The sequence below is a fragment of the Salmo trutta genome, chromosome 2, assembly GCF_901001165.1.
Source record: "Salmo trutta chromosome 2, fSalTru1.1, whole genome shotgun sequence".
Taxonomy (NCBI): Eukaryota; Metazoa; Chordata; class Actinopteri; order Salmoniformes; family Salmonidae; genus Salmo; species Salmo trutta.
This window is the reverse complement of record NC_042958.1, coordinates 16,424,190-16,435,811: the sequence shown is the minus strand read 5'-3', so window position 1 is coordinate 16,435,811 and position 11,622 is coordinate 16,424,190. Positions and strand designations below refer to the sequence as shown.

General features: G+C 42.4%; 1 protein-coding gene across 1 annotated transcript; it reads right to left on the bottom strand.

Annotated features, from left to right (window-relative positions):
* Positions 1-11: 11 nt before the first annotated feature.
* On the bottom strand, positions 12-7,992 carry gpr141 (G protein-coupled receptor 141). Its single transcript, XM_029696891.1, has 3 exons — positions 7,756-7,992; positions 4,075-4,478; positions 12-823 (listed from the first exon to the last, which is right to left on the bottom strand). Exons 1-3 carry the CDS (start codon positions 7,888-7,890, stop codon positions 301-303), a joined length of 1,062 nt encoding a protein of 353 aa, XP_029552751.1. The 5' UTR covers positions 7,891-7,992; the 3' UTR covers positions 12-300.
* Between the last annotated feature and the right edge of the window lie 3,630 nt (positions 7,993-11,622).

Below are 11,622 nucleotides of genomic sequence, written 5' to 3'. Positions count from 1 at the left end.
GTAGAACAGTAACCTATCCGCAATGTATTTATTTATTACAATATTTAGACCATATGTAGCCAGTTCTCGCCCTTACAAATAGTTTTAGCAAACATTGAAATCGACATATAGAGAGAAACATCATTGGCACAAGTTATTTTAAATTCCAATATGATAATAAATAAATTATAGTGAAGTCTACAGCAGACATAGACTCTCTTGTGTAGCTATATGAATAAGCAGCAGATGGCGCTAAAGTACTGTTTAAAAGGGAAACACTCTTACAGCAAGGTTTTGGCTCTGAGTTTGTGTGAGAAGAGGTCACACAGTCCGTGCTCTGTTACACAAATAGCAGTGTCCCCTCCCTAGGAAGGTAAGCATGTCGAAACAGCTGAGGGCTGTGACACTGAGGAATACCTCGTTAATGTTCTGCAGGTACAGGTGTCCCAGGTAGTACATCCTGAACACGTGATAGGGGACAAAACACACCAGCAGCACCAAAGCAAAACACAGGCTCTTCAGCTGAGCCCAGAACTCCTGGTGAGACATGCAGTCTCGCCCATACTTCCTGGTCAGAAGGACCATGACATGACACTGCAGTGCCGTCAGCACACAGGCCACAATGATGATCACAGAGCTCATGATGTAGTTCAGCACCTTGACACCAACGTGTTTTTCCAGGTGGTTGCCGAACTGGAAACAGTGGGAGTCATTGTTGGACATTTTGCTTGTCTTGTTGTTGGTGGTGTTATCGTCCATGCCGTATTTGAAATAAAAGATGGGGGGGAGGACTGTAAACACCAACAGCCACACTGCCACGCTGGCGCCAAAAGCATGCAACTTCCTGGAGAAGAGAGGAGACCCTTAGTGATTTTGTGAGAAACAGATATTTGCCTTTCCCATCCCCCATGCCATGACACATTGAGAGACACCTCTCTACCTCTACTACCTGTAGAACACAGTTAACTACCATTATAAACTGGTTGGTTCAAGCCCTGAATGCTGATTGGCTGACAGCCGTGGTATATGGTCGGATATGACACAACATTTATTTTTACTGCTCTAATTACATTGGTAAACAGTTTATAATAGCAATAAGGCACCTCAGGGGTTTGTGGTATATGGCCAATATACAATATAATATTTGTGCTATATGGCCTGTGGAACACACTGTTAACTACCTGTAGACCACGGTTAACTACCTGTAGACCACGGTTAACTACCTGTAGAACACTGTTAACTACCTGTAGAACACGGTTAACTACCTGTAGAACACGGTTAACTACCTGTAGAACACTGTTAACTACCTGTAGAACACTGTTAACTACCTGTAGACCACGGTTAACTACCTGTAGAACACGGTTAACTACCTGTAGACCACGGTTAACTACCTGTAGACCACGGTTAACTACCTGTAGACCACGGTTAACTACCTGTAGAACACGGTTAACTACCTGTAGAACACGGTTAACTACCTGTAGAACACTGTTAACTACCTGTAGAACACGGTTAACTACCTGTAGAACACTGTTAACTACCTGTAGAACACGGTTAACTACCTGTAGAACACGGTTAACTACCTGTAGAACACTGTTAACTACCTGTAGACCACGGTTAACTACCTGTAGACCACGGTTAACTACCTGTAGAACACGGTTAACTACCTGTAGAACACGGTTAACTACCTGTAGAACACGGTTAACTACCTGTAGACCACGGTTAACTACCTGTAGAACACGGTTAACTACCTGTAGAACACTGTTAACTACCTGTAGAACACGGTTAACTACCTGTAGACCACGGTTAACTACCTGTAGACCACGGTTAACTACCTGTAGAACACGGTTAACTACCTGTAGAACACGGTTAACTACCTGTAGAACACTGTTAACTACCTGTAGAACACTGTTAACTACCTGTAGAACACGGTTAACTACCTGTAGAACACGGTTGACTACCTGTAGAATACGGTTGACTACCTGTAGAACACGGTTAACTACCTGTAGAACACGGTTAACTACCTGTAGAACACGGTTAACTACCTGTAGACCACGGTTAACTACCTGTAGAACACGGTTAACTACCTGTAGAACACTGTTAACTACCTGTAGAATACGGTTGACTACCTGTAGAACACGGTTGACTACCTGTAGAACACGGTTAACTACCTGTAGAACACGGTTAACTACCTGTAGAACACGGTTAACTACCTGTAGAACACTGTTAACTACCTGTAGAACACGGTTAACTACCTGTAGAACACGGTTAACTACCTGTAGAACACGGTTAACTACCTGTAGAACACGGTTAACTACCTGTAGAACACTGTTAACTACGTGTAGAACACTGTTAACTACCTGTAGAACACGGTTAACTACCTGTAGAACACTGTTAACTACCTGTAGAATACGGTTAACTACCTGTAGAACACGGTTAACTACCTGTAGAACACTGTTAACTACCTGTAGAATACGGTTAACTACCTGTAGAACACGGTTAACTACCTGTAGAACACGGTTAACTACCTGTAGAACACTGTTAACTACCTGTAGAACACTGTTAACTACCTGTAGAACACGGTTAACTACCTGTAGAACACGGTTAACTACCTGTAGACCACGGTTAACTACCTGTAGAACACTGTTAACTACCTGTAGAACACTGTTAACTACCTGTAGAATACGGTTAACTACCTGTAGAACACGGTTAACTACCTGTAGACCACGGTTAACTACCTGTAGACCACGGTTAACTACCTGTAGAACACGGTTAACTACCTGTAGAACACGGTTAACTACCTGTAGAACACGGTTAACTACCTGTAGACCACGGTTAACTACCTGTAGACCACGGTTAACTACCTGTAGAACACGGTTAACTACCTGTAGAACACTGTTAACTACCTGTAGAACACTGTTAACTACCTGTAGAACACTGTTAACTACCTGTAGAACACTGTTAACTACCTGTAGAACACGGTTAACTACCTGTAGAACACGGTTAACTACCTGTAGAACACGGTTAACTACCTGTAGAACACGGTTAACTACCTGTAGACCACGGTTAACTACCTGTAGAACACGGTTAACTACCTGTAGAACACGGTTAACTACCTGTAGAACACGGTTAACTACCTGTAGAACACGGTTAACTACCTGTAGACCACGGTTAACTACCTGTAGAACACGGTTAACTACCTGTAGAACACGGTTAACTACCTGTAGAACACGGTTAACTACCTGTAGAACACGGTTAACTACCTGTAGACCACGGTTAACTACCTGTAGACCACGGTTAACTACCTGTAGACCACGGTTAACTACCTGTAGACCACGGTTAACTACCTGTAGAACACGGTTAACTACCTGTAGAACACGGTTAACTACCTGTAGACCACGGTTAACTACCTGTAGAATACGGTTAACTACCTGTAGACCACGGTTAACTACCTGTAGAACACTGTTAACTACCTGTAGAACACGGTTAACTACCTGTAGAACACGGTTAACTACCTGTAGAACACGGTTAACTACCTGTAGAACACTGTTAACTACCTGTAGAACACGGTTAACTACCTGTAGAACACGGTTAACTACCTGTAGACCACGGTTAACTACCTGTAAAACACGGTTAACTACCTGTAGAACACGGTTAACTACCTGTAGAATACGGTTAACTACCTGTAGAACACGGTTAACTACCTGTAGAACACGGTTAAGTTAACTACCTGTAGAACATGATTAACTAGCTGTAGACCACAGTTAACTTAACCGTGTTCTACAGGTAGTTAACTACAGGTAGTTAACTACCTATAGAACACGGAGGGTTAACTACCTGTAGAACACAGAGGGTTAACTATCTGCAGAACACAGAGGGTTAACTACCTGCAGAACACAGAGGGTTAACTACCTGTAGAACACAGAGGGTTAACTACCTTTGGAACACAGAGGGTTAACTACCTGTAGAACACAGTTAACTACCTGTAGAACACAGTTAACTAACTGTACAATGAGGTTGACTACCTGTAGAACACGGTTAAATGAACTACCTGTAGAACACAGTTAACTATTTGTAGAACGTAGTTAACCTCACTACCTGTAGAACTCGTAGCGATCCTTCTTGCTATGGAACCCCAGCAGTCGTATGACGAGGATGACCACGTAGAATATAAACGCCATGTACATGTGCACGTGGATCATGGCACTGACCACCTTACACAGCATCATCCCCAACCCCCAGTAACCAGCAGCATAGTAGTAGATCCTGAAGGGTACGGTGATTAGGAACAGGAAGTGGGCCAGGGTGAGGTTGAGCATAGCAATGGTGATGACTGATCGCATGTTGGATTGGAGGATGTGGATCATCAGGGCCAACCCGATGATCCCAATGACCAGGACCAGGCTATAGATGGACACCAGGGTAAGACTTTTGAGGACGGACAGGGATTCCATCTTATCGGACATTTTAGAGTTTGAGGGAACCATGAGACGCCAACTTCGCTGTGGAATGGGAGAGAAGAGAGAGAGACAGAACAGAATGCAGTAAAGCAGACACTCTAATCAATTCAAATTAGGAGGGTAAACAACCAACCACACAATATCATTATTGTAGGTAATGTGAGTGACATTATATATCAGTGTTGTGTTCATGACCACCTAAAGTAAGACCGATTCAAGACCAAGACCCGAGAAAATCAAGTCAGAGTCAAGACCGGGAGGGGGACAAGGGGTCCGAGACCAAGGCAAGACTGAGACCAGAAAAATGTGAGTCCAATTCAAGACTATAATTCTAATTTAGTCAAATCACCATCATAATAAGAGTTCTAAATGTCCAGTATTTCTGTGTTCATATTTCAGAACAACATATGGATTCTTTAGAAATTCAGAATAGTGAAAATATGTATGCTGAGGGAAAATATAGCCACTCTACAAATTATTACTAACCCAAACACAGTGGGGAACAATGGGCCTTCTACACCTTCTGAGAAGATTTCTAAAATAATGATTATTATAATTATATTATTATTTTCAATGATGTTCTGATTTAAATCTCTTCAGTTTGTGTTGGAAAGGGTTAATGCTGAAGAGAAAAAAAAATCTGGATGTTTGTTTGCTGGTCTCAGGGAAGATAAATCTAGATACCTACGTCAGCTATTGGCTAGGTCATCAGAAGCTACTGTAGATAAAGGCATCTGCCATTCAACTGTATTAGGGCAACACAATGGGTTTGACCGTTTTTACAAAAACGTATGGAATCTTCTGCCTTCTTGAAGGCCAACCTGCCAATGGGCAAAAGCGAGCAATAGTTTTCCCACGGTCGAGCTAGATAACTTTTGTTGTCAGCTAGTTTGCAGTTGCTGCAGCAGGTGTTATCAAAGAGGATGTTGTTGCTAATTTGTTAGCTTTCTCCTTTTCAAGAATAACTTTCAACAAGAAATTCTTAGAAAGTTACATTTAAAATTATCATAATTTGGTGAGTGGAACTGTGCTTTTTATTGCAGCACGTGTGCTGTTGTTAGATTTTACATTTACATCTCAGTCATTTAGCAGACGCTCTTATCCAGAGCGACTTACAGTAGTGAATGCATACATTTCATTAAAAAAAAATATCCGTACTGGTCCCCCGTGGGAATCGAACCCACAACCATGCTCTACCAACTGAGCCACACGGGACCAGCCATCTCTTTGAAAATAACTTGTGTGTGAAACATGGTTTCATTTAAAGTGGAAATGACAGTATTTTAGCAACATGAAATCTTATTAAAATCTGTTCATATACACCTCCTGGAAGAATATGATACTTTTAAAACATTTTTTGACAAGCGACCACTTAGATTTGGTCATTTTCCGATTTTCATAAATTCTTAGAATGTTTGGGAATTACGTATACTAAGGCATTATAGAGTGGGAAAGCAGCCGTGCGTTTGGACAATTAATAAACACTGCAGTAAATAAAACCTAATAAAAACATCTGTCTTGTCCAGGACCGGAATCTACACAGACCGGTGTGCTGTAGCCAATCAGAACTACAGTAGACCTTTATACAAATAAGCCATTTGCCACACAGGCCCGCCATCATTCACTTTGAACTGGACTGTGTGTTTACAGGCGGTTACAACAGCGCGACTTTAGATCATTAGAACGCATTCGCCAAAAGCTGCAAAATACAACTGAATGGATTTCTGCGATTTGGGAACTTAATTCGAGCCCACAATAACGGACCGTATTACAAACAATCACTCACAATCAAACATGGGGGAACAGAGGGTTAAATAATGAACAAGTAATTGGGGGAATGAAACCAGGTGTGTAAGACGAGGACAAAACAAATGGAAAATGAAAAGTGGATCGGCGATGGCTAGAAGACCGGTGACGTCGACCGCCGAACGCCGCCCGAACAAGGAGAGGGACCGACTTTGGTGGAAGTCGTGACAGTAGTATAGTCTAATTTTGTCAAAAAGTTCCCAAACTGCCCACCCAGCGAAGGAAAGGTACCCTGTGTGGAAAAATCCCATGTTTTGTATATTTCTTTGTGAGTTTTCCTATACATTTTTCAGATTTTCACTCTCAAAATGACACTTTGTTATAGGAAAAATACACAAATTAGAGTCCACAACAATGCTTAAACCACATCAATCTGACTGAGTGGGCCAGTCAGGGTGTGTCCACCCAGGCCCATCCATGTATACGCCCGTGATACAAACAGGCATGATGACAATTGCACATCACAAATAGCCTGCTAACCAACACTTCGGACTAAACTTTTCAATACCTGGTTTACACACCCATTGTTGCCTTAGTTGACATTAACATTTAATGGTAGATGTCATACGTTGAAACGTCTTTCCTACCCACCGGGCTACCGATGTCATTCTTCTATGAGCTGCTCCATGGCAAAACCAGTTGAGAGCTGCACACTCTTGCTGCCTGCAGATGATATTCTGCTGTAACTAGGCTACGTGTGCAGCGCACATGCATGTGAATATATTTCACGTGCTTTGCGATTGTGTTGGCTACTTTGTGCATGATTTCTCTATTGTACTACATAATTGATAAGTCGTATACCTCCACTACACTACTTTGATACGCACCAGTAGGGATTAAGAAGTGAGTATACACAATGCCCACTGAAAAACAAGTGGGTATACCTGTGTATACCCTCCACTACACCACTGGCCCATTGTGTTTTACAAAAAGTGTCCTCTCCTACATGAGTGCGCTGGTATTACGGTTGCTGTCCTTTCAGAATCACCAACCTGTCACACACTGAAGGCCTATAGGTTCACCACTGCGCAAACATGTCTATAAAGGCTGTTAAGATATTCATGTTTCAAGAAAGGAGTGTATATATTTGGCCTGGTGAAGCGGTTTTATGCGCTGACTGAAAGGAAGCTGATCATTCTGAGTTTTTACTCTGCTGGTTTTGGCTGGTCTCGGGAAGAAATGACCAGTCCTCACTGTCCAAGACCGAGTACAAATGTATCCAACACTGAGACACTCAATATGTGGTCTCGGGTACTACAGCACTGCATTATATACATACTGTCGGTCACAGTGGGCACATATTGTAATACAGTGACTGATTGTACCTGTCCATATCTACTGGGAGTGACAAAATAATGAAAATTCAACTATTAGGAAACAACCAATGCACAACACAATCCTCCTCACAACCTTAAAATCTATCAAATAAGTCTCATGTCATTACAGAAGTCTTAAGTTCTGAAAAATGACAGAGTATATAGCAATAGCAAATCAAATCATTCTGTAGACCTACCTTCTGATGGATCAGGTAAAAACTTTCCACAGAGAAGGAAACCAGGGCGGTGTGAGAGTCAGGAAGTTTTTGTGAGTGCCAGGGCATACAGTATGTGTGTGAGAGAGAGTCAGGGTGGTGTGAGTGCCAGGGCATACAGTATGTGTGTGAGAGAGAGTGTGACCCCTGCACTTTTACCAGAGTTGCTTCACCACCCCCTTTTCTTTGTTAAACAGCACAGTGCGTTTGACAAGTCCTTTTTGCATACTGTCTGCAGAGTCAGAAGCACACACATCACCACATTCATGAGAAGGGATTACACATATGGCAGCTCAGCCACAGAACTGACAACTTCCTCTGACCGGCTCTATGCACCCACACTGACAGAGAGAGAGAGAACTTTCCGTGTCTTTCTCTGGATGGACTCTATATTAAAGTCTTTCTATAGGCGTTTTAAGGGGTTTACAAAGGCTGTGAGCAGCTCCATACATCATTATTCAGCCTCATAAGATAGACTGTGTGTGAGTGTGTAATCCATCTGGTGAGAGACAAGGCTGTTAAACAGAACTGAAACAGGATGTGGTGAAAATTGAGAGATGTCCTCAGACGTGCCAAATTAGCCAAGACGTTTCTTCCAGTAAACAAAATTATTACTCCATCATTGTTCTCAGAAAGAGCTGATATACACTCACCGGCCATCTTATTAGGTACACTACCCCGTACACAAAATTGGATCGCTCCTACAGACAGTGAGTCACGTGGCTTGCTATATAAAGCAGGCATTGAGGCATTCAGTTGCGGTTTGATTGAATGTTAGAATGGGCGAAATTAGTGACCTAAGCGACTTTGAGCATAATGTGATCATCGCCAAGCGCCGGATAAAGTATCTCAGAAATGTCCACCCTCCTGGGCTTTTCACAAACGACAGTGTCTAGGGTTTACAGAGAATGGTACAACAAACAAAAAACATCCAGTCAGCGGCTGTCCTGTGGGCAAAAAAAAAGCTTATTGGCGAGAGGTTGAAGGAGAGTGGAAAGAATCGTGCAAACTAACAGGCGGGCCACAAACAGACAAATAACGGTGCAGTACAACAGTGGTGTGCAGAACGGCTTCTAGGAACGCACAAATCGTCAATCCTTGTCTTAGATGGGCTATTGCAGCAGATGACCACATCGGGTTCCACTCCTATCAGCTAAAAACAAGAAGAAGTGGCTCCAGTGGGCACACAATCACCAACACTCTTATGTCAAGTGTTATTGAAGTGTTGTGGTTGCAGGTTCACCTGGCACATCTAAAGCCTTTTATTTTGGGGTGTTGCTATAGGCCACCAAGTGCTAACAGTCAGTATCTAGATAGTATGTTTGAAATGCTTGATAGTGTATGTGATGTAAACAGAGAGGTCTACTTTCTTGGGGACCTGAATATTGACTGGTTTTCATCCATTCAAGGGGAAGCTTCTCACTGTAACCAGTGCCTGTAATCTGGTTTGGGATATTAATCAACCTACCAGGGTGTTACAAACACTACAGGAACAAGATACTCCACATGTACTGATCACATTTTTACTAATACTGTAGAAATTTGTTCTAAATCTGTATCCTTACCAATTGGATGCAGTGATCACAATATAGTGGCTGTATCCAGGAAAGCCAAAGTTCCAAAAGCTGGGCCTAAAATAGTGTATAAGAGATCATACAAAATATTTTGCTGTGACTCTTATGTGGATGATGTTAAAAATATTTGTTGGTCTGACTTCATGAATTTATGAAATTGCTTCTTCCAATTATTGATAAACATGCACCTGTTAAGAAACTGACTGTTAGAACTGTTAAGGCTCAATGGATTGATGAGGAATTGAAAAACTGTGTGGCTGAAAGAGATGGGGCAAAATGAGTGGCTAGTACAGTTCCTTCGGAAAGTATGTTAGGTTACAGCTTTATTCTAAAATGGATTAAATCGTTTTTTCCCTCACCTACACAATACTCCATAATGACAAAGCAAAAATAAGTTTTTAGATGGTTTTGCATATTTATAAAAAAAGAACTGAAATATAACATTTACATAAGTATTCAGACCCTTTACTCAGTACTATGTTGAAGCACCTATGGCAGCGATTACAGCCTCAAGTGTTCTTAGATATGATGCTACAAGCTTGGCACACCTGTATTTGGAGAGTTTCTCTGCAGATCCTCCCAAGCTCTGTCAGGATGGATGGGGAGCATTGCTGCACAGCTATTTTCAGGTCTCTCCAGAGATGTTTGGTCAGGTTCAAGTCCAGGCTCTGGCTGGGCCACTCAAGGACATTCAGAGACTTGTCCCGAAGGCACTCCTGTGCTGTCTTAGTTGTGTGCTTAGGGTCGTTGTCCTGTTGGAAGGTGAACCTTCAGCACAGTCTGAGGTCCTGAGCGCTCTGGAGCAGGTTTTCATCAAGGATCTCTCTGTACTTTGCTCCGTTCATCTTTTCCTCAATCATTACTAGTCTCCCAGTCCCTGCTGCCACCACCATGCTTCACTGTAGGGATGGTGCCAGGTTTCCTCCAGACGTGACGCTTGGCATTCAGGCCAAAGAATTCAATCTTGGTTTCATCAGACCAGAGAATCTTGTTTCTTAAGGTCTGAGAGTCCTTTAGGTGCCTTTTAGCAAACTCCAAGCCGGATGTCATGTGCCTTTGACTGAGGAGTGGCTTCAATCTGGTCACTCTAACATAATTGGTGGAGTGCTGCAGAGATGATTGTCCTTCTGGAAGGTTCTCCCATCTCCACAGAGGAACTCTAGAGCTCTGTCAGAGTGACCATCGGGTTCTTGGTCACCTCCTTGACCAAGACCCTTCTCCCCCAATTGCTCAGTTTGGCCAGGCGGCCAGCTCTAGGAAGAGTTTTGGTGGTTCCAAACTTCTTCCATTTAAGAATCATGGAGGCCACTGTGTTCTTGGGGACCTTCAATGCTGCAGAAATGTGTTGGTAACCTCCCCCAGATCTGTGCCTCGACACAATCCTGTCTAGGGAACTCTACGGACAATTCCTTTGACCTCATGGCTTGGTTTTTGCTCTGACATGCACTGTCAGCTGTGGGACCTTATATTGACAGGTGTGTGCCTTTGCAAATCATGCAAAATCAATTGAATTTACCACAGGTGGACTCCAATCAAGTTGTAGAAACATCTAAAGGATGACCAATGGAAACAGGGTGCACCTGAGATCAATTTCAAGTCTCATAGCAAAGGGTCTGAATACTTATAGTTTTATTTTTATATATATTTGCTAACATTTCTAAAAACCTGTTTTTGCTTATTGGGTATTGTGTGTAGATTGCGGGGGATTTTGTGTTTATTTGATACATTTTATAATAAGGCTGTAACGTAACAAAATGTGGAAAACGTCAAGGGGTTTGAATACTTTCCGAAGGCCCTGTAGGTCTGGCTGACTTACTACAAATTGAGAAATTCTGACTAAACTCAAAAAAAGAAAATAAACTGTATTATGAAGCCAAAATCAGTGATATAAAGAATGATGGAAAAAAACTTGAGTACTTTAAATGAAATTATGGGCAGAAAGACATTCAACTCCATTTGTAATGTAGGCTCTAGTTTTATCTTATCGTGATTATTGTCCAGTCATATGGCCAAGTGCTGCAAAGACCTAGTTAAGCTGCAGCTCGTCCAGAACAGAGCGGCACGTCTTCCTGTTCATTGTAATCAGAGGGCTAATGTTAATACTATGCATGCCAGTCTTTCTTGGCTAAGAGTTGAGGAAAGACTGACTGTTGCAAACAATCTGCAGCAGCTGCCATTGCGTCAGCATGGTCCAACGTCCTCGTGGGAACGTTTCCAACACCTTGTAGAATGCCCCAAAGAATTCAGGCTGTTCTGGGGCCAAAGAAGATAAGAT

Bases quoted from the DNA above. Each gene is read 5' to 3' on its own strand.
- gpr141 (XM_029696891.1), bottom strand. From the start codon at position 7,890: ATGCCCTGGCACTCACACCACCCTGACTCTCTCTCACACACATACTGT. The intron at 4,479-7,755 runs GTAGGTCTACAG...CCCATTCCACAG, and splicing joins TTTACCTGATCCATCAGAAG to CGAAGTTGGCGTCTCATGGT. The intron at 824-4,074 runs GTAGTGAGGTTA...TCTCTTCTCCAG, and splicing joins GATCGCTACGAGTTCTACAG to GAAGTTGCATGCTTTTGGCG.